The 24,354-nt window shown below is 42.0% G+C and overlaps 1 protein-coding gene across 10 annotated transcripts in view; it reads right to left on the bottom strand.

Annotated features, from left to right (window-relative positions):
* The window catches only part of DENND1A (DENN domain containing 1A), a 542,810-nt gene that overhangs the window by 287,166 nt on the left and 231,290 nt on the right, over positions 1-24,354 (bottom strand). For all 10 annotated transcript variants that reach the window (XM_063594216.1, XM_057298645.2, XM_063594214.1 and 7 more), the window contains 2 exons: positions 8,550-8,619; positions 3,109-3,189 (listed from right to left, as the gene is read on the bottom strand). In XM_063594216.1, the coding sequence (XP_063450286.1) occupies positions 3,109-3,189; positions 8,550-8,619 (151 nt within the window). The remainder of the gene's footprint in view (positions 1-3,108; positions 3,190-8,549; positions 8,620-24,354) is intronic.

Genomic DNA, 24,354 nt, shown 5'->3' with positions numbered 1-24,354 from the left:
AGGTCAGCGTAGCCATGGCCTAAGTTCAAACCTGGACCCCCAAGTGACATTTCAGGAAGTTGTCCACCCCAACCCCCAATCTTGGGTGATTGCAAAATAGGTAGGTGTGTAGAAGAATGAGTTGTATAGGCTTTCTGAAATGAAAGGCCTTGGGGACAATCATAATGATGATGGTGACAACAATAATAGTATAAGGTACTTGTCTAATAATCAACAGATATTTGTTGAATACCTGCTACATGAAAGGCATTATGTCTAGTACTCTGTAAATGTTATCTCTAATTCCCACAACAAATTTTGAGATAGATATTATCTCCATATTACAAATGGGTAAATTAATGCTCACAGAGGTCAAGTAGTCAGTCAAAGGTCACACAGCTAGTACATGGCAGAATATGGACCAAAACTAAATCTGTGTAACTAGAGCTGTGCTCTTTCCACCATGACAGACTGTTATACCTGTGCTTTTTATGGCAAATGACAGCTAAAGGGGCTTGAACAAATAAAAAAGTAAAAAATAAAAAGTATAAAAAAGATAACTTAAAAAAGCCTTCTTTGATGCATTATTCCAAAATCTGTGTGTATATCAAAATACTACCTATGAAGTATTACAGTAGAGACGGTGTAGCATGGGAACTAGTGATTAATTCAACAATGAGGATTAAAACAGGAAAAGTAATATGCAAGGTTCCGGTATGACTCCATGAGATACCAACTTCTATACCAAAGGGCTAGAAGTTTAGTTGAGTAACAAATGGCCATGTGGTGATTATGTAGCTCAGCAAATTCACTTAATAGCACAGAACCTGTTTTTGAATCTATAAATGGGAATCATATTATCTACTTCAAAACTGTTATGAAGAATAAATGTTATATATATGAAATGCTTACCATTCAATAAATGGTATTTTAATATAAAATTATTATTGCTGTGAACTGCTAGTTCATATTACTATTTTTATCATCACTCATATCAGACACACAGAAACATACTCTTGCAGAGAGTGACTAGAGACAAAAAGTCCAGGATTACCATTTTATCAACATTTCAGGATGTATAACCTAGATGAGAGTAGCCCTTCACAATCAGAAATGCAATATGGAGAGAGGAATTCCCAGTGAAAAGGAAAGAAAAAAAAATCTGCCTTTACAGATGCAATTGATAGTAAATAGTGAGCCAACACAATTCCAAAACCAAGTAGTCCCCAGGCTGTCCTTTGAGATTCTGTCTTGCTCCATTGCCCATGAAATGCTGGGGACCAGGGGAGGTCAGAAACATTCCTAGAAACCACTGGCATGAAACAGCTGCGCCACCCCAGCAGTTCCTGCTGCCCCTGAGATGGCTTGTCCTTGAGGCCTAGCATGCATGCTGCCTGAGCAGCCATTTGAAGGAAGGAGTGGACCTTCCTCCCTAGCAGCTGGTGACCCAGCCAGGCTACTCCACAGCTACCTGTCGGATGTCATTACGGACTGAAGTGGTGAGATCAAGCTGCTTAGGAAAAAGGACAGAGACAAAGGCAGGGTTGCTTAGCTATACAGCAAGGACTGGGGCAGGTTTAAAGCTCATTTTTTCATCTTTTCCAGATGGTATCCCCTGCTGTATGAGAATTTTTGTAACAAGGTTTCTTTCTTTCTTTCCTATGCTCTATTAAAATGGGCAAAAGTCTCTGTAAATTCATTTTTTTCTTCCTTCCTTCCTTCTCTCCCTCTCCTTCCACACGAATGGCACAGTGGAAAGACCATAGGCTTCAAGTTAGCCCTGGCTTTGAAAACTCAAGTCTTATCTCTTATTAACTACACGACCTTGGAAGGGCAGGTATCTTTTCCTCTTGAAACCTCATCCATGAAATGGGAATGTTAATATCTATTTTGTAAACCTGTTTTGAATATTAGAGATACATATTTAGTATAAATTAGGAACTTATTAAAATAGTAGATCTATTATTAATTACTGGTAGTAACACTGCTTTCAATTTTATCATCATTCTGAAAAAACCTACAAGGAATATTAATTTTCTTTAGGAGGGGAGATACCTTTCTACCACTGAATACCAACACTGTACTTGGTTCTAATGAAGATGAAAGACAAAACTCTTAAAATTTTCAGGCCCCATGACATAAGGGAAATAGCTCCTGGATAATAATCAATACTTGGTCAAAGTATGTCCATCTGAGAATTCTGATGAAGGTGGTGACAAGGGCTTGAGGGTTTGACCTAGGGAATTAGAGAATTCCTGGAACCAAAATATGGAAAATATCTCCTACACCTCTTCTGATGCCTTATCTGACAGATGAGGAAATTGAAGCCCACGAGGTTAAAGGTCCTGATTAAGATCACTCAGGTCATTGGCAAGACAATGACTAGGATGGAAATCTCCCAATTGGTATTTCGGAGCACAGTGCAGAACATGTAATAGCAGTATATATTTATAGGCATTCAAAGAAACTATTACTATAGGCCAGGAACAACATTAAGCACTCTCCTGCTCTGTCCTCAAGGGACACACAGTCCAGTGAGGGGGACAGGAAAAGGAATCATTCCAATAGGGTGTAACTAAGTACCACAAAGTGTGCAAGATGCTTGGAGCAAAGGAGGTAATCTTAGCAAAACCTACGAGGTATCAAGGGAGGATTTCTCTGGAAATAAAATCAGAGTTGAGTTCTGAAGGAAGAATATGTGTTACCCTGGCAAACAGGGGAGAGGCAATGTTGAAAGCTGAGGGTGCAGGATGGGCTTCAGCAAAGGGACATGCACAGCAGTGCTGGGGGACGAGGGTGATACAGGCAGGCTGGGACAGGGAGTGAAGAAGCAGGCGGAGCCAGCTGTCCTATTTCAGCCCAGCATCTGTGATCCAAGAGATGCTGGTGATGGGATGATGGCCACAGAGGAGGGTGGGGACATTCAGGACATGTCTGTTTCTTATAGAATCTCAGAGAAAGGAAGAAATTCTACTCCCTGGCCTATCTGGAACTCAGAGGTCTCAGAGTATTTGGGGGTAGGGTTAGGGGAGGTATGGGTGACAAAATACAATCCTGTTCAGCTAGCTCCCTCTTACTGTCAATAATGAAATGGGTTCTCAGTGATGGCTAATACTCTGCCCCACTTACCACGCTGAGATGGACAGACACTCCTGGGTCAGGGATGGGAAGTTTGTGCAGAGTTTCAAGAAGCTCATTCCACTGATTTTCCTGAAAGAAATAAAAGGCCTAAGTAACAAAAGCAAGGCTGAGCCCTTAGTAAGATACCTGCAGGGAGGTCTGGGCACACATGACTGAGGGGGCTGGGGAGATGCTGGTCCCAGTACAGAAATAGGTTTGATATTCATGTAGGGTTTGACAAAAGACACCACGTATGCCTCAAACATAAAGAGCCAAATAGATCCTCCTACACCAAGTTTGACATTTTCTACTCAGTGAGACACCTACCATGACCGCCTTTTATGGATCATATACCATAAGCTCTCAGCAAATCTATCCCCTAAACTCCATAGCAACAACTTTTAGATGCAAACAATCCTAGCTTACAGGGCGGGGGTGGTTAGGAGAAATAACGATGACACTATAGATCTTGTCTTCATCATCATTACCCTCAATTAATTTTATTGAGTGTTCACCGGATACACATGGCAGCCTCCAATTATGGAAAGTTAGAAATGAACTAAGTACAACAGCATGCAATATAGGATGGTGGCTATACATTCTAATTTGTGAAATTGAGCAACATGATGACATACAAAGCAATACAAATTATTTGATTGAAAATGGATTCACCTCTAAAATGCTCAAAAGAACACTGCTCACAGAATTATCCAAATGCTATTTCTCCCACCATGTGGAATTCTTTGTGCTAATACTGGTAAGTGTATATTTGTATCTATTCACCCTCTATTTGATCCTCTCAACTACCCACTTCAACAATGTGAAAACTGAGGCTCCAAAAGGTGAAGCAACTTGTCTCAAATCAGCCCTTTAGTAAGTTGCACAGCTAAGGGGTGAAATGCAAGCTCCAGAGCCCTCCTGGCTTCACTACAGCTGTCTTTAAGTAGTGAATTTAAGGAGAGGAAAAAGAAGATGCACCCAGACTACAAGCTTGTTTCAATCTGAGCTCTGACAAATCAAACAAGCTTCTCAGAGAGGAGAGAGATGAACTTGTGGGTGTGTGTGCATGTGTTTAGTTTTGCTCTGAAACAATCTCAAACTTACTGAACAGTTGTAGAAATTGTTAAAAAAAAAAAGTTTTTATTATTTCCTGACCTATTTGAGAATGAGCTGCCAAGATTATGCCCCATCATCCATAGATACAAAAAAGGACATTCTCCTAAATCACCACAATTAATTATTGCTGTGGTTTAAATGTTCCCCCCAAAAGTTCATGTGTTGACAATTTAAATATCATTGTAACAGTATTAAGAGGCAGGATCTTTAAGAGTGAGTACATCATGAATTAATGCCATTATTGTGAGAGTGGGCTTCTGATAAAGGATAAATTTGGCCCCTAACTTGTGTCTCTTGTCTTGAGTACTGCATGGTATGACCCAGCAAGAAGGTCCTCACCAGATGCCAGCACCAGGCTCTTGGACTTCCCAGCCTCCAGAACTGTGAGCCAAATACATCTTTTTTCTTTATAAATTACCCAGTCTGTGGTATTCTGTTATAGCAGCAGAAAACAAACTAAGAGAATCATAATAATCTGGAAATTAACACTGATGCAGAATTACCACCTTATCCTCAAGTTTTGCCAACTGTGCCAATAATATCCTTGGCAGCAAACAATGCACTTCAGAATCACATGTTGCAGTTAGTAGTTATAACCCTCTACTCATCCTCAGTCTGGAACAGCTCCTCAGTCTTTTCTAGATTTGTACGGCCTTGACGATGAGACCACCCATTTTGTAGAATAACTTTCAATTGTCTAACGTTTTGTCTAATGTTGATGTCAATGTCCCTTCACTCATGTTTGCTTTCATCAATTGATTAATTCACTTGATATCTCTACAGTAACATTATTCTTTCTCTTTGCAGTAAATAACCGTTTTGTGGATTCACACTTTGTGTAAATATCCCATTCCTCAAACTTTCAATGTATTCATTTACTTATTTATTTTACCATGGGTCCATAGTTTCCTGTTTTATTCAGTGTGATATAATCCTTTAATATCCTAATTTGTTTTGATGCTCAAATTGTTCCAGATATGACTAGAGGGAGCACTCTTACTGCTTTTGTGTCCTTCTGACATGTTCCCATCATGATCATGTTTTTAGCAATTCCTTACTTTTTGGCACAAAAGATATTTCAGGTTCATCTTATACTTTCCCTGCCTCAGCCCCAGAATCAGGTTATTTCTTCAATGAGTCTGGGTTCCTTTTAGTGGGCAATGGTATTTAGAAACCAAGATCTGGGCACCATGTGTGCTCACTGCTCCTTAGTATTGCTCATGCCAGGCCCTTTCAGTCAATTGAGCCAGGGAATATATAACACACACATGGAATCACAATAGGCACTTCACATCTCTATTTATTTCTATATTCATCTTCCCATATTGAAAACCATGGGTTCACACCAATGGCTCCTATTCCAATCCAATATAGAAATTATTCTAGTTTTCTCCCTCTACATATCTGTGACTTCATCCTACGAAAGTGAAAAACCTTGCCTGTATTTTCTTTTTATATTTGGTTATTTGTATGGAACCACTCTTCTATTGCCATCCCTGCAAAGGGACATCCTTCCCTGTCCAGATGCCCTCCCTTCCCTCCCCAACACTGACATCCAGGGCTGGGCCTCTACTGCCCAACCCCTCACACAAATGCCTTCCTTACCTCAGGATCCAACACACCAGCACTGGGCCACAGCTGCTGCCTCCCTTCTCACATGGATTCTTCTAGATCCTATTTGAGTTCTGACAACCCATGCTGAGCCTCTACCACCATGCTCCCACATAAACATCCTTCTCTCCCTCAGGCTCCGACACCCTGAGGCAGGCTGCTCCCTGGCTCAGATGCTTGCCTTGCCCTGCCATCCCTTCCACAAGGGTGCCCATTCAAGGTCTGATGAGCATGATGGGTCCGTGGCCCAAACAGATATCCCAGTTACTCACACCTTGGTCTCCCACACCCCATGCTTAGCCATCACAATCTCTCTGTCTCTGTCTCTCTCTCTCTGTCTCACACACACACACACACACACACACACACACACACACACACACACACACACACAATAGAAGCCTATCTTGCTTCCCAACCTTCCCAATGACTTTTGGATGAGAGAAGGTTTCAGCCCTGGGGCAGGAGGTAGATTCTGTTTCTTTAAATAAAAAATCTCTTCCTGTTCTAATCTGGTGACTAAAACCTTGCAAACAATTAAGCCAATTATAGGCAGATTTCCTATCATCTGTGTCATAATTCTTTTAACCAAAGGGGGAAGAAAAGAGTACTGAATTCAAGAGAAACAGATTCCAACTAAAACATGTTACTGATCTCAGTCCGACATCCCAAGAGGCAGAGTCCTGCTGAAGCAATCGCCCAGAGGAAAGGTTCACCAGTTTTACACGGTAATAATCCAATCTCCCATATGTGTAGGTTGTACCTACCCTTTTATAATCTTTCCCAAATCACATGTTTTAAAAAGTGTCCTAAGTTCTTTGTTTTGCTGAGTTTTTTTCTCTTTTTTTTGGACTGGAACATATGGAGGGAAAAAAATGTGAGTCAATCTCCAATTCAAACCTGTTAAGAGCCTACATATTATACAATTCTGTTTATTAAAGACACCTTTCAAATATGAGTGAAAACCTGAATGTTTGACTAAAGGTAACTGTGAATCAGAAATAGATGAACAGACCCAAGGTGACTTCCTAACTCATTCATCAAAGAGTAATCCACTTCTTTTACGACAGAATCCCCTGACATCTAAGCTTCTTTTCACAGTGAGTGTAGTGATCAAGGAAGCCGTTTCTATTAGTTATTCCTTCCATTTACTGTGACCTCTGGAATACATTTGCCAGTGAGTAAATCTATCTCTAAAAAAATGATTTAGTCATTATACACACAATTTCCCCCTTTCCTCCAAAACAGCATTTCCCAAAGTGTGTTCCAGGAAACACTGCTATCTCAGAATGCTAAGATTTATCACAGAATTAAAGGGGTTTGGGGCAAAACAAGATGGGAAGCACAGGCGACCCAGGTTTCTCCAATGCAAGACTTCGTAGAGCTTACATTAAATGAATCTTAAGGAGATGAAAATGAAACACAGCTTTCCCTCCCCTGGACCCCAGTGTGACTGAACTGGCACCCTTTTCATGGACCATTTCTCAGAACTAACACTCAAATTGCTCAAAACGTTCAACAGAAAAAAATTAAGGGAAATTTTTCCTTAACATTTAATAATAATGGATCAGTTTAATTAAAAATCTTAGGCCATTAACAAAAAGAAAAATATAAGACATTATATATGTAGACAAATATCCAACTCATTAATAATCAAAGAAATGCAATTAAAACAATGAGACTTTTTTACTTGTCAAACAACAAATTCAACAAATGATCCTGATGAGAGTATCGTGACCCAGGCACTCTCTTACATTGCTGGTAAAGGGTATCCTTTAAGAAAACAGCAGAATTATTTTGGAAAGCAGTTTGACAAATGTTTTAAAAATGTTTTAAAAATGTTTATGTCCACTGATCTTACAGTGGCCCATCTGGGATTCTCCTTTTAAGGAAACAATCCAAAATGAAGAAAATGCTTTACCCTCACAGATGCGAATGGTTACACTTCTCATAACAGTAGAAAAATCCCAAACAATTAACAATTTCCAATAATAGGAAAATGCTTTGGTAAATCAAGGTACATGACAAAATGCTATGCAGCCATGAAAAATATTTATAACATTTTTAATAGTGTGGGAGGCATGCTCATTATAATGGTATCTGAAAACGTGGGCTACAAAAATCTACATAAAGGTCCAATTGGCCTTTGACATCCATGGAAGACACCTTACCTTACCACTTCTTCCAAAAGTACAGCAAGGTACAGACGAATTTTTAACGTAATTTTCAGACCCCTACAAAAGTTACTGTAAAAGCAGCACAAAGCTTTATTGAAATGGGAACTCAGGACAGCTGGGTAGGTCACTTGCCGGTTAAGTGTTTTACTTGCAAACCCCAGATCTGCAGCATGACATGAGCAATTCAAACATGTGCCTCAGCAAAATTATAATTTAATACACGTCACAAACTTTCCGGGCTGCTTGGGAATATTAGAAATTGAACATTAACTCTGTGAACGTTAAGGGTCTATTTATCATTTCTTTAATGCAAAGAAAAACTTAAAAAAGAAAACAACCCAAAATGCTAGGAATATTTATTTTAGGGAAGGGAGTGGGGCAAATTAAAAGTGATTTTCTTTTCCTTCCTATTATTTTCTGAATTTCCCAAACTTTCTATAATGGGCATGCATCACTTTTTTGGTAAAATATAAGGCATGTTTTACTTTTTCATCATAAAAATTAAAGCTTATTTGTTTAAAAGAATTATTTTAAAAAGGTAAATACCTGTCTTTTTGTCGTGTAATCTGCCAGGATGTTAAGCAGCTTATAAAATACCTCGAACCAGGGGAGATAGCTGGAGGAAGAAGAGGAAACACATGAAATATTAGTATGCAGGTCAAAAACTTTAACCAGGTTCTAATTCAAGACTGATACATTTCAGTTTTGCTCTACATCCTGAAGAGTCTTCCTGTCACAGACTGGTGGAAACACAAACTGGCGAAATGCTAATTATTTCTGAGAGTTTAAAAAATTGCCTGTGCAAGGCAGAGGATTAAATGTCCATTATAAATTATTCCCATGCCTCAGAGCTAGAACAGTTCACAGAGAAGAAATTCAAAGCTGACTCCACAATCAGGCACCATCTCTGAGAAGTCCCCTGGCCTCTCCCAGCACACCCACCCTTTCCAGGAAAGCTTCTATTCAGTTTCTCATGATGGGACAGACACAGACACACACACACTGACACACACACAGCATTCCCACTGCAGGCATGTGCAAAGGGTCCCAATGCCCCCATGAGCCCAAAGCCATCCATGTTGCTGCAACAGACATTCTACCCATCACACACCATCTCTCTATCTACTTCAAGATGAGTTCCACTTCCCCATCCCCACTGCCCTCCACCAGGTCCTGGCCATTGCTCCCCTTCACTCAGAGCAGACTGGCTGCTGACCTCAGTCCTGTGGTCCACTCTGTGTGGCTTGTTTTTTGTTTGTTTGTTTGTTTTTTTGAGATGGAGTCTCACTCTGTCACCCAGGCCGGAGTGCAGTGGCATGATCTCGGCTCACTGCAACCCCTGCCTCCCTGGTTCAAATGATTCTCCTGCCTCAGCCTTCTGAGTAGCTGGGACTACAGGTGTGCGCCACCATGCCTGGCTAATTTTTGTATTTTTAATAGAGACGGGGTTTCACCATACTGGCCAGGCTGGTCTCGAACTCCTGAACTCAGGTGATCTGCCTGCCTCGGCCTCCCAAACTGCTGGGATTATAGGCGTGAGCCACCTGGCCACGGCTCTTAGAATGGTTTTTCTAAAATGCAAATCTCCATCGCACATTGTACTTAATTGCTGCAATGATGCCCGTCACTCCAGGATCCAGTCCACATTTGTTAGGATGGACTTCTGGGGCTCTTTACTGCCAGGCCCTTGCCCACTTTTCTGGTTGTCCTCTGTCTACTTCCCCATAGATATGCTCCCCTCACTCCTCTCACTCCGCAACGTCCTGGTATCTTTGAGCCTGCCTGGGCTTACATACACTGGGCCCTTTTCTCCCCGACCTCTGTGGGTCTAGTCTAGCTGATTTCTACTCATCCTCCTAACTGTCCCTCACCCCCTCCCCACCCCCACTTCATGTGCCCTAATTCTCTCTTTTCTGTGCTGCCCTGGTCATGAGAATGCTGCTCTCAGAACATTCCCCACATGATGCAGTCCTCAATGGCATGTCTGTTTTCTCAACAGACCACATGCAAACAGAGAGGAAGGGGCCTATCTTTCTTCACTTTGTCTTTCCGGTGCCAAGAATGGCACCTGGCACACCGTCAGTGCTCAGCGTTTACTGAGCAAATAAAACCAGACAAAGACTGACGGCAAGGGTGCACGCATCCTATGGAATTGTTGAAAAGTATCCACACCCCCAAGCAGTTTTGCCACTTACTTTCAATGGCTTTGTTCTCTAGAAGGAAATTTTCCAAAGCTACATCTAACAGCAACCGAGAAGAAGGTTGTACCAAGCGCTTGCCGGCCTGGTCATGTCTGCCCTGCTGCGCTAACAGAGTCCAATACCGACAGATATGGACACGAGGTAGCGCACAGATGTGATATCCTGCCAGGGAGAGGGGAATCAGCACCCTGTACAGATTACCGGCTGCGCCACTGAGGGTAATAAATGAAGTGAGAGGCAACAAAGAGAACAGATAAAGTGCACAGTCCTCTGTCATTAACGTCTGTCTAAAGCCAGCACATGCTACTGTAAAATTTAAGTAGCTTATCAAAATACACTGATAAGCAACTTAACTTTTCACTTCTATGACAGTATTATCACTTATGTTAATATGTTTCAATCAGCCCTGGCAGCTGCATATTGACTATTACATAGCAAATGACTGCTGCCACTTTGCACAGCATTTACTTTGGCAGAGTAATGTAAACATTCAAGAGGGATTAGGGAGCAGATAAGTTTCTCCTTTCCTATTCTGTTAAATAAACCTCGGCCGAGTTAAAAGCCATTATAGTATGAACGAGAAATCCCCTCAGAAGAAAACTCTTGCACACATTAGACGACTCAGTAAACAAATTTGACCAAGGATTACAAATTTTTTTTTCCTGAAAGCAAAATACCACTAGTTAAATCCAGCCACTGAAAGTCAGGAGGCATTGGGGAAAAAGCAAGAAGGGGAAATAGAATCTTGCAAGAAAACTGTGACTTCAAGTAAACAAGAGAAAAACGGAATCATTTTAGAAATATTTGGTGAAGTGATATGGGGCAGGCTGGGTGCTCTGACAGTTTAGGACTACAGAATCCATTGAAGTAGTTTCGGATGACTAGGTTCAACTGACCAATGTGGCTTGGGCACAGAAGCTCCAGCCTCCGCGTTGTCACCTGCTGTGAGGATGAAGGAGGTGACGTGGGAAGGAGCTCCTAGCCTACTATAGACGGCACCCTGGTTCTCACACTCAGCCTCAGCCTCAGCCTCACCAAGTCAATTCTTTTTGGCTGTGCTAAGCAGAACCACTGGCCACAAGAAGTTTTGCAGTTACCCTGGAAATCAGCCATTTCTTTCTCCCTTTGGCCTGACCGGACACAACTGTTCCCCACATGTTGTCCCCTGTACACTCACAGATGAATATCTAGTGATGGCAGTGTTAAGGTTTTGAAACCGAAACCCAGCTGTCTTCTTCTTCAAAGGGCCCCTGTTTTCCCCTGTTGGGAGGCCAGGGTTCACAGCGGAGCTCTATCCAGCGGCGTTTCCTGTCCTGCTTCATTAGAGCCGCCACAACAGCTTGCGCGGCCTGCTAGGCTGCAGGTGAGGCTGCATGGACCCTGCACTCCATTCTGCGTGTGTCTGTCATCATTGAATAAACAATCCTTCCCAGCCCAAAGACAGAAACAAACACTCTAGTACACTGCACCACCTTGGCCATCTAACGGGGTGCGACCATCCGTGGTCCGCCTCTGCCTGCTGCCTTTGTGTGACGGCTTGAGTCCCCACTGCGGAGTACCACAGTTGGGACTATGGTGGGCTCTGTCCAAGGCTGTGGCACAAAGGGTCCTCCTGCACTCAAGAAAGCTATGGTCCTCATCAGAAAGAGACACACCCACAACAGAGTAACAGTTTGGGTGGAAGGAGCTGGAAGTCCTTCCCAAGTGCTTTATTTAGTTTAGGCTTTTGGACTGATGTAGAAGATGATCATGGAGCATCATCATGACCCAATCAGAAGACAGAGAAAAGCGAAAAGGAACAGCCTGCTCCCCAGGCACCTGCCTGGATCCAGACTTCTCTCCCTTCTCACCCACTGTGGCTCAGGTAACTCTGTCCCAGGCTGTGCCCTCACTCCCAGGCCTGAGAGTCAAATGGAGAGACTTGTGTTTCATAGGAGGTAATAAGTTTTAAACTTGAGAAGTTTCCTCCACCCACTGCCTTCCCGATCCGGGGTCCCACCGGCCCTTGTAAGGAGGGCAAGGGCAGGTTCTAAAGACAGCACTTATGGCAGCAACAGCCCATAGTCAAAATCACCCTGAAAAAGCCCTTAAATTACCTCGAAATATGGCGGACATGGTCTGTGTAAACACAAAGTAGTTAACCTGAGTTGTGGGGTCAGGCTGAATGACAGCATCCTGCATCTAAATCTGTCGACCGGGTGAGCTGCTGGCTCTTGAGCTGAACTGAGAGCAGAGGACTCCCTTTTCTAATCTCACTCCACTTGGGATGATGATCACTCCAACTGGTGAGTTTGTGTACACGTGGATGACTGGCCTTGTGTAAGTTCAGCATGAATATAAAGGGATTCCACTTTTTTAAGTATTAAAACAGAAAACCATTAAAAAATGTTAAGAGCTCTCTGACACCTCTTTCTACTAGTTCAGTTCAAAGCTATGAGATGGGACCAGGCAAGGTAGGTATGGAAGAGAGCAGGGGGCAGGGATGGTGGGAGAGGCTGACCAAGTCGAGGAAGGCAGCAACCACCTGGGAGAATGCTGGTCCACAGCAGGACATCAGACTCAGGTGAGGAGAGGAGGCTGTCCTCCCGAAGGGGCAACCTGGTGTTAGAGTCCAAGTGGGAGGAGAAGGGTGTCCCACTGAGGGGTCATCGGGCATAGTGTGCTGGGGCCCAAGCAGAGTGAGGGGCCTAGTAAGGGAAAGTCAGCGTCTGAGCAGGATGAGGAGGGAGTCTCATGGGGGAGGCCTGACTTGGAGTTTCATGACTCAAGGGGGCAAGGAGGGGTTAGACCTGGCATGGGATAAAGACAGCATCTATGTGGAGTGGAGGACCTGACCAGCAATGGTATTAGAACCCAGAAGAGTACAAAGAACATCTGGAAGGCAGTTCAATGTGGGATGTCAGAGCCTGAGGGGTGGGACGGCTTCCACCAAAGTGGGGGTCGGGGGAGGGGAGGGAGGCGAGGCAGAGTCCATGTGGTTGAGAATGCTGTCCATGATAGGAAGGGGCAGCAGCAGCTCTGCCTAAGGTGCCACAGTTCAAACAGTAGCACATGCTACTGTAAAAACAGGGTGAGGAGGGTGGCGCTGTGTAGGAAGGGGGCTGCAGCAGAGGGCCACTGGTTACAAACAAGGAACAGATCAAGACTGACCAAGCTGGTAAATATATAATGGGAACCAGGTGTCTTACTATCAGAAGAGAGTTACAAATCCAGTTAGGGAAAGAATGAGAATGAACCCCACGGTGTCAAACTGGAACTGAATGTAACTGTGGGGCATCATGATGTTCAGTAGATAGGTAGGAAAGTAGAGAGAGATAAAATAAATAGAAATACAAATCTATGTACATATATACCTTCTCTAGTTTTAGTCACTGAGAAGGCCTGGGAGCAGAGATATCCCAATTATAATGAGCACACTTAGTGCCCAGATATTGGTTTCTAAATACTATTCTCCAGTAATAGGAACCTGGGCTCCTTGAAAAAAAAAGTCTGATTCCAGGGCTGGGGCTGGGAAATGCTGTGTTGGGTTAGGAAAAAAAAAAAAAAAAATAGCAGTGCTCAACACATGATCAGGACATATCAACAGGACACGAAAGCCAGTGAGGAGGGGCTTCCACTGACAAAATCTGCATGACAGGCAGAAGAAAGCGCATGAGCGATGGCTTTAGAACCAGGTGGGAAGTAATTCTTTCCCCTCATCTTGACCTCAGCAGAGCCCAGTGGATTTCAGCCTTATCAGAACCAGCATCTACTTTGCTATCCTAAAAACAAAATCTTAATGTAATCTAGTCATTCACAAAACCAAAATAATGCTCTGGCTCTCCTATAAAAGAGAAATAAAAATAAAAGTAATTTGCAATAAAATTTTAGGATTTAACACTCAGGCACCATTAGAATAGATGATACAATGAAGCAGTGCCTCCCGGGGGAAGACTTGCGGCAGAGCTGCTTGTGTTCATGTCGGGACTGATGAGTTTAAAAGTAACATGACACAGGGTCTTTCAGTTGCTTTTGGTGACTTGCTACTGTCTGAGGAGCTCCTGACATTCCATGTTGAATACCTGAGGAGAGGTATCCCTTTCTTTCTGTCAGCAGATTTTGCCAACGTGTTTCCAATGGCAAAGCATCCCTTGGTTAAGACCATTCAGCACTCAATATTTAAAGCCTTCCTATTAAAACAAAACAAAACAAAACAAAAAAACCTCCTCCCCAATGTTAAAAAGCAGAGCAGCATGGCACATGCTGGGGAGAACACTGGCTTGAGTCTGGTAACCCCGAGTTTGAATCTTAGTTCTGCTCCTTTCTAGATGTGACACCTCGAGAAAGCAGTCTTCCCAAAACTCAGTTTCCTCCTCTATGAAAAGATATACACCACCTGCTAATGCACCTGATGGACATGACAGCCACCAATCCAGAACACGCTTCCTGTCCCCCTTGGCAATCTCAGCTTTGGGAATCTCTCTTTGATTCCTGGTGTCTGGGTCAGAGGCTCCTCCAGAATTCTACAGAAATTCCTCATACCATGTGGTCAACCAGAATGGGCAGGAAAACAGAAGCTCTTATAAGAGGAAAATACTCACCAACAATGTGACTGCTTCAAACAACATGACCCTTCTCCACCCTTCCAGTTTCCAGACAATACGTCCCCTATCCACCCTTTCAGTTTCACCTAGCATCTATCCCTGCTCCTCTGTCTGTATCTCAGCCAAACATCTATAATAAAATGCAAATTTGCCATAAAGTAAAACTACAACTCTTGCAAAGGAGACTGGATTTTATGAAGCCCATGTTGGACATGCTGGATACCTGCTCAGAGTTGAGGCAAAGTCACTGACAAATGAAGACCTGGCTGTATTAGACCACTTAACAAGACATGAAGAGAAAAATCAAGAAAAACAAGGATAGTAACACAACAGTCACATCAAAAGAAAATGATTTCAATATGAAAGGATAAAAGAGACCTTTGGGAAACTGAAGTCCTCAAATACTTTTGGAAAAAAATGACTCCTTTTATGATTATGCTGTGAAAGTCAACTATGAACTGTTATTAAGTCAGAAAAATTATAACCTCCTCTCCCCACAATACTTGATGCGTTATTCTTTCTAAGAATTACTGCATTGTTGGAATTAAGAGACAGAGTTTGTTGAGGTAAATTTATACTTTTTTATACTTTTTCTAGATAAAATCCTAACCTTTTCCTCATTTTTACTATGAGCTTTTGGTTCCCATTTAAATTGATGCATTTTATCCCCAGAATATGAAGACCTCCTGGGCTTACTAGACATTAAAACTCCCCATCGTTTATAATACATGCTTGTTTGCCTGTCTTCTCCATTGGTGTCAACTCCATGAGATCAAGGACGGTGACTGTGTATTGACTATTTAACCCCTAATTATTCCTGGCACATGTGAGACATTCAATAAATCATAGCTTCCCTTGACAGACGTAACTCATCTCTATAGGTTCTATTAAGGCCATTAATTACCACTAGAGCTACAGAGTAACAGTCAACCAACTCTAGTCGGGATGTGGGGATCCAAATTTAGCAGGCAGCATTTGGGTTTGGAAAATGACCTGGTTTTTAAAAAACAATTCCTGCAAATGTCCTGCTGGAGTCTGGGATAAATAACGAGTATAGAGCAAATGATTATTCAAAGTAGATCAACGAATACTTACAAACAAGATTTCTTGCCCTTTGCCCATCTCCTCAACACAAGTAAACCCCACCATCTACTCTTTTTGTTCCCATTTCAATTGCTATGGAAAAAGTTCACAAAACCAGGCTGATTACAATCATCTGAAAACCTAATTTTTCAAGCACACGTGAACCCTTAAAATTGTTCAAGAATCCTCTAATCTGTAGTGCAACAGGCCTCCTGTTGCCCACCCCCTCCAGTCTGCTCCAAACATTTTTCCTCTTCTGTCCCTCTCTTCAGAAGACACTCTTCTCTCCAAACTCACCAAAGAGAAAAGCTTTCACATGAGCTCTTCCACTCCTATACTTCTCATTCCTTTCCCTCTCCCTCCTAACTCGAGGTGAGAAGGAGGAAAGACCCCAGAGCCCAACTGCACTGCCTTCTGTAAGACACATCTTCTCCCCTATTATACTCAGCCAGCAAGCATTCCCACCTTTAAGCACAACAGAAATCACTCATGTGTGCTGGTCTATGATTCTCAAACCACAACCTTAGCACCAAGGTTATATGTGGTTCCTCCCTAAGGGAAAAGCACACCTCATCTTCCTGAGATAAACACATTTAGCTTCAATGAACATTTTTACAGAATTTAAAACTGAGATGTTTCCAGTCCAAACATCACACATTTCTAGATGATTCATTTTTCAAATGTTCCATCAATGGCATCTACCCACATATTTTCCCATGCTTATTAAGACCCACCAGTATATGCCTGGCCCTCTGCTAGGTACATGGGGGAATAAGGCCCATGTCTCAGTATCTGGGGAGCTCACAGTCTAAAGAGGGAAGCAGACACACTGGCAGATGTCAGCAGCACTGGGTCAGTGCTTTGATAGAGGTTCACAAAGGGAACACAGAAGAGATTCTGGAAAGTCTTCCAAGAGGAAGTGACACCTCACTGATCAGCTTGACACTGACTGCAAAGTCAGGAGACCCACCTGGGTTTGAGTACCAGCTCTGTTACTTACTGGCTGTGGCCTGAGCCATGCTCTTCCTTCCCTACATGTGAAATGGGGATATAATATCTACCCTCACATGGTTCTTTTGAGGCTGAAACATATGTAAATGCACCTATCACAGTGCCTGAAACTGAGTACAATTTGTTTCACCCTGATAATACCGTACTCTCTGATAACATCAAAAGTCAAAGGAACCTCAATAAGAGAAAAACACAATCCTCTTTGGGAGCTCTAAGCCAGTCTCACCCAGTCTGGGCATTCTGCTTTGCTCACAGCTGCTAATCTCAAACTGTAAATTGATTACGATATTTAGTTAAGCTCAAGAATCTCTGATTTATGTCCATAATTAATGTCTCATTGTGATACCTATTATATCTATGCAGGAAAATATATGTACTGAATGAGTAGAAATATTAATTTGCATTATAAAGAAACACCAAAAACTCCCATAAAACATCTGTGCTTATATAAATCTACCCAAACATACACTTGGATTTGATTTTGGAAACAAGGCTCTTTTCTTTCTTGATGGGCATTCAATAATTGTTGCTTTTAGAGAGTGGCTTTGTCATCTTCTTTTCTATGAGAGTATTACTTTGATTGAAGGAGATTGCTCAGGAGGAAAGCACAGAGGCACTTTTCTGTTATCACCGGTGAAGTGTTGGTAACATGAGATCTTTGGAATAATGGCACCTGCACTGACAATTCAGTGTAATTCTCAATATTTTCCATTGAGCCCAGGCAGGGTGAGCACATAGGCCTTTCATCATTTTCCTAGGAGAGTTTATGATGCTGCCTACTCCTGTATTCACACACCTGCAAGACTTCCCCATTCAGAGTATCTTATTTTATGGTTTAAATTACTACTGTAATATAATGTAATGGGTTAGTGAGGTTCTAACTAAGGCCCACCCTACTGGAGCTTTCATAGCCTAGGAAATACACTGTCTCTACTAGAAAAAAAAAAAAAATACAACAAAAGGAAGAAATGGCTACACGAGGAGCCCTGTCCTACTTGCAGTAATAGACAAAAAAATCAATGATCCCAGTCAGATGCCATTTGATATTAACCTCATTTCAGGGCTAGAGAGTAGAAGCTAATGCAGTAAGGGGGTAAACTATGTATCAAGTGTTAGGTGCTTTGAAATATTACTCTTCATAACTCTGTGAGATGAATTATCCCATTTTACAGATGAGAAAATTGAGTCGTAGAGAAGTGAAGTAATTTCCCTAAGATGACACAGCTACTAAAACCACAGATCAGACACAAAACCAGTCCAGCATGATTTCTAAGTCTGACCTGCTCTAAACAGTACAATAGTAGTATGATCACATACAATGATAAATCCTGAGATTAGGATATAAAATCCTTACCTTGTGGTTCTCACTGTAGTGCTTGATAAGATAAAGGAAAGCTTGCCTCCAAAAGCCCCTCGGCTCCAAGTGTTCTGAGCAATCTAACTCTGGCTGCCTCCCAACAATTCAGCGTGTTTTCTTACTTTGCCAGCTCCAGGGACACTAGTCATGTGTCAGCTCTTTATTGCTTCAGGAATTAGTGTACATGTTATATTCAGAAACACAAATATAAATAGCTCAATTTAAAATGTTTTAATCAAACACAGCAGAAGAGTATTTTAAGTTTCCAGTGTTTTGTGTCAAGACCCAGTGCCTCTGCTATACCCTAAATGCATATTTTTAAGAACTTTTTCTAGAAAAACTATGGCCTATGTCTTAGATTCTTAAACAGACTGTGTTGCCTTTTTTAATTTAAAGTATAAAGCTTTAAATGTATGCTTATGGTGACAATTAAGGAAATGCTAGATTAGACAGGGCATCAGCTTTCCACAAATAGTACTCATTTAAGTTCATTTCCACCCCAGATCTCTGCTTGAATGTTATATCATTCAATCGCAAATCTCTCTATAAAAGTGTCTGGCTGTCTCTTAAACCCATTTACGCTCTATGCTTCAATGCCTTTCCTTGGCAACTTTTTCCATATGCTTAACTTCTTTCAGGGAAGCAGTTCTGTCTCAATTCACAGAACAGCACACCAATCAACACAAGCAGGCAGGCAGGTAAAGAAAGGAAGAAGGAGAGACGGGCACATAGAGAAAGTAGGATATGAATGAAGCTAGTCCAATAAAAGTAATGTTTTAGGAGGCAGAGTTTTAGCCCAAAATAAAATGAACCTCGCACCTACCCCCAAGCAATCAGAGAGCTCTGAACTTGAATTTATAACCCAAACACTCTGTACCATATGCAACTTGAGACACACAACTGGTGGCACTACTGGGGATTTATGACTTATGACTTGTTCATATTTAATTTGTAACCAAACACTTCCCCTTCCTCTTAGCTACTTTAGAACTCTTGATTAACTCTTGTTTCCACAGGTCAGAGGTTAAATAAAGGAAGGGAAGCATTCTGGGGTGAGATTGCCCAGAGCACCACATCCAAGAATGACCCTGTGCAAGGAACATTAAAATAAGCGATAAGGCCAGAGATTGTTCCAGACAGCTGATGTTCAAAGCCTCCTTCGGGTACGAAGCAGAACCTTTCAACTAGAGAGCTGGCAACAAAGACAGACGGGAAACTGGTCTGCTCTCAAGTTACCTTTAGTGACGAAGCAACTCTTTCACCGAGAAGTTTTTCCCAAAATGTTTCTGAAAATGAAACCGAGGGGTTTTTAGAGAGAGTAAAGCAAGAATTTGTGCAAGGCAAGCAGCCCTTCTTCTTGCTTCACTCTGCCATGGGTTTCTGTCTGGCCCACCAGATTCTCCTACTCTGAGGAAAAGCTTCACGGCTAATTTTGCAGCAGACCTGGGTCAGGCTGAGGGAAGCAAAATTATCTGTACACAATTAATTACATGGAAGCCCAGCAATCCTGAAGAGGACTGAATCTATTCAACTACAACTACAAGATCCACCTAGGTGCAAGCACATTGACTGCTGTGCACCAAACCGATCAAAGTATTAGAAGTAGACTGGTAAATATTTTAATAGTAGTGGAGACCATTTATTCAGGAATTTACCAAATGCCAGGAGCATTACATGCCTTTGCTTATTTACTCATTGTAATTCTAGATAGGGTACCATTATATCCCCAGATACTGAATGGCAAAACTGACACCCAGAAAAGCTAACTTGCTCACAGTCACACAGCCACAAAGTAGATGAGGGTCGAATCCAGTTCTGTGTGACTTCCTATACTGGTAAGTACTTTTCTGGAAAAAAATCCCTGGGAATGGTTTCAGTAAAGTGTATGTTACACAGTGATTATAGTTTACATTTGATTAGGTGTTGTCAAAATGAGATAATAATTAAGCTCATTTGTGTTATAGACAGCATTCATTCACTCATTCATTGCCTAATATATATAAGTCAGGCACTGAGTAGAGAGTGGAACATGGCATAACTTCCACTAAAGTTGGTCCCTGGTTTAGATTTGTGCGAGAAGTCATCATGGCATCAGGAATGATCTGATAGAGGCAACAGGCGCAGAGCTTGGAAAATGTGGTAAGTAATGGTTGGGCCGCCCTGAAAAGAGGTATGATGCGCATTCCTTCTGTACCCAAACCACCCAGCAGCCACAGCATGAAATAGGCAGGTTTCTCAAATGAACCTTTCAACAGAACAGAGGGCCCCAAACACGAGGAGGCTGAAGAGCTGGGAATCCACGACAAGGCACCCAAAGCTACAACATAAAATGCCACTGGTCACTCTCTGTTGCGACCCTGATGGAACTCTTACCCTCAGCCACTCCCGATTTTTAAAATAACCTTTGTACAGATGGCACTGCTTTATTATAAGCCATGAAAAGCAGTCCATAATGTTACAAAACCCTAATTTGTTGTTAAAAAAAACTCCCTCAAATTAAGGCTGTATTTATAATTTTCAAAACAGAAACCCTAAAAACTAAATTTTAGAGAAAAGATGCTCAGTCAGCAAACCTCCTGGCAGAAATACGTTTCTCTGATGTAAATTCTTTTTTATTTTTTCCGAGACAGAGTCTTGCTCTGTCGCCTAGGCTGGAGTGCAGTGGCGTGATCTCGGCTCACTGCAACCTCCACCTTCCAGCTTCAAGCGATCCTCCCACCTCAGCCTCCCAAGTAGCTGGGATTACAGGTGCATGCCACCATGCCCAGCTAAATTGCGTATTTTTAGTAAAGACGGGGTTTCATCATATTGGCCAGGCTGGTCTCGAACTTTTGACCTCAAGTGATCCACCTGCCTTGGCCTCCCAAAGTACTGAGATTAAAGGTGTGAGCCACTGCACCTGGCCTCTGATGTAAATTCATAAACTCATATAGGATTGAATGAATGCAGGAAAGTTGCCTTTTAATGAGTTACTACAAAAAGTAGAAAATTAAAACGAAGGGCAGAAAAATGTACGCATGAATCATTTTTACTATGTTTTTACCGGCATTAAATATTGTGACAATTTTTTTGGTAATATATTTTAAATGATAGTTCTTTTATTACTTATAACAGCACAACACACACATGCACACACACACTTCTCTAAACATGTGCTAAGAGAATGGCTAGAGAGATTACAGCAAATCCAGGCAACAGAAAATTATATTTTAGATTATTTTTAATCATATGGGAAAATGTCCATAAAATAATAGTGGTTGAAAAGAATGGCCAGGTGTGGTGGCTCACGCCTATAAACCCAGCACTTTCAGAGGCCAAGGCGGGTGGGTCACTTGAGCCCAGGAATTCAAGACCAGCCTGGGCAACATGGGGAAACCCTGTCTCTACAAAAAAATACAAAAGTTAGCTGGGTGTGGTGGCGCCTGCCTGTAGTCACTGTAATCCTGTATGCCTTAGCTACTCAGGAGGCTGAGGTGGGAAGATGGCTTGAGTCCAAGAGTTGGAGGTTCCAGTGAGCCAAGATCGCGCCACTGTACTCCAGCCTGAGTGACACAGCAAGAGTCTGCACCAAAAAGGAAAAGGGAAAGGGAAAGGAGGGAAGGAGGGAGGGAAGAAAAGGAGGGAAGAAGGAAAGGAGGGAGGGAGGGAGGGAAGAAGGAAAGGAGGGAGGGAGGGAGGGAGGGAGGAAGAAAAAGGAGGGAGGGGGAAGAAGAAAAGGAGGGAGGGAGGGAGGGAGGAAGGAGGAGGGAAAACAAGGGGTATACACCACTATGTGTCACATGCAATCATATATGCTCCTAGAAAGACCAGAAGAAAAGACAAACTAATAGTGGTTTTTCTAGATTATGGGATTGTAGATAATCTTTTTCTTCTGCATTCTTTTCTGTGTCTTCTACAGCTTATGTATTGAGCATGCAGTGCCTTAAAATTTAAGAAAAAAATGTTGCCTGTTAAGTACTGTTATTCATAATTGAAAATACTTGAAAGCAACCTAAATGTACAATAATAGAATGATTACAATATATTATGAACTATCAAAATGATGGAATATTATATATTCATTAAAATCAGACTATAGAAGAATACTTAACATGGAAAAACATTTACAATATATTTAGATATAAAAGCAGGCTCTATAATATATATGAATGATTTTTTCATTTTAATTTTTGTGTTTTCCTATATTCTCCAAACTTTCTACAGTCTACATGTATTATTTTATTAACTGTTAATAAAATATCCCCCCTCCTTTTCTTTCTTTAAAAAACAAACAAACAGCCACAGGTATGATTCCCCACTGGCTACCAACTTCCAAGTGGTCTTGCCGAAGGGCTAGGGAGGTGGATTGGTCAGGGAGAATAGAATGAAGAGGCAACAGCCTTCCTGCTTCTGTGAGTGAGCTTAGTAACTGTGATGACCCAGTTCCAAAATGGGCTTTCTGGATGAAGCGGAAGTTTGTACTCTCTAACAAACTGGTCACACCAGAGCCTCATGCTCTTCCTCCTGCGCCATGCTTATCATGGATCTCAGTTCAGGGCAAGGATGGTGAGCTAATAAGGTTTTCAGTGACCTTTCCTTAATGTGGGTACAGTCAGCCTCAATAAACCCTGGCAGGCTCAGGAAGACAGCAACCCTCCCTTATCTAAGGTCACTCTTAGTTGAGAGGGAATAAATGGGGGATCAGAAGCTATTTTTTCCCTGTTAGATTTTCAGGCCAAATCTGCAAGGCTGGATCATTCATACAAACATTTAGTAAGCATAAATGTGTGCCAGCCCTGTCCTAGACAGCTAGGATAAATAAATGAACAAGACACAGTGCTGTCTGTCCTCAAGGAACTATTAAGTCTCTTGGGGAAGAGACCTGCAAAGGATGGATCACAATGCTACGTGATGATGCTGCAACACAGGTGGGCAAAGGGCCGTGGCAGCACCGAGGAAGGGCATCTCCACTAGACTGCAGTATCAGCTAAGTGAGGAAGAGGAACTGGATGAAACGGAAGTGCATTCTGTCTGGAGGAAACCAAAAATTACAGAGGCAAAGAAACAAAGAATTACAAATGGCTCGGGGTTACTGGATCCCAGAGTAAGGGTAGAGCGGGGTGTCTCTTTGTGTGATTTTTTTTTTTTTTTTTTTTTTTGGAGGGTGGGGATGGGTGGAGAGAGGATCTTTGGCAGTAGTAGAGATGAAACTAGAGCAGTCCAAAGAGCCCAGCTTGTAAGAAATTTACATGCTGGGCCATGGAGTTTAACTCTTTTCCTGAAATCAAAGAAGGGTTTCAAGCAGTGGACAGATCTGATGGGTTTTGTCTTTGTAAAAAGACTGCTTTAGAAGGAGAATAGTCTGGAATCAGATAAACTCAACAATTTTAAGACCAATGTGGCTGGTGAAAGTCCTCAAGGAAGAAGGAGTTTCCAAAAATGAGGGCCTCCGTCAGTGCTCTTTTACTTACTGAATAAAATTTTAAAAACAGATTTGACTCTGGGAGAAGAGAGCTAACAAAGGAGCTCCTGTCATGTAGAAGATTGACCTGAATTTGTTAGGCAGAGGGTTGCCTGCTTCCTTCAGAAGCAGTGTCCATTGTGAGACATGGCAGGAGAGGAGGGGAGCTGGACCATCCAGAGCAGCAGGTGCGGTCCTCCCATTGACAAGCAGGCTCCCCCAAGAGCTGTTCCTTCATCTCTCCGAGGCTACTTTCCTCTGCAAAAGGGCAACACTTCCTGTTTACCTAACAAAGTGGTGGTATGGAACAAATTAAGCAAAATAACACAAAGTACCTATCACAGTTCACAAAACAAACCAGAGACTCAAAAATAGGTAGCTTCTGTTATGACTGTTAGGTAGATGTCTACTCTCTTAGGAGAAAGAATGGTTCTCAATCACATTTTGAATGATTTTTAAATGTTGGGTGCCACAAGCACACAGATATTCTTTCCAGTTACTTTTAAGATTGCGTCAATCACAAAAGAGTGGGCTGGGCCAATAGGGATTTCTAAAATTAATATTTATTCCCCTAACCCAAGATAAAGATTTCATTTCAAAGACAGAATGAAAGCAAATTAAAAAAAGATGGGGATTATAAATGGGTCACTAGTACTTTTTCAATCATTCCTCAATG

This window comes from Pan paniscus, chromosome 11 (assembly GCF_029289425.2).
Source record: "Pan paniscus chromosome 11, NHGRI_mPanPan1-v2.0_pri, whole genome shotgun sequence".
NCBI classification, from domain to species: Eukaryota; Metazoa; Chordata; class Mammalia; order Primates; family Hominidae; genus Pan; species Pan paniscus.
The sequence above is the reverse complement of the archived record's forward strand: the minus strand, read 5'-3'. Positions and strand labels throughout refer to the sequence as shown.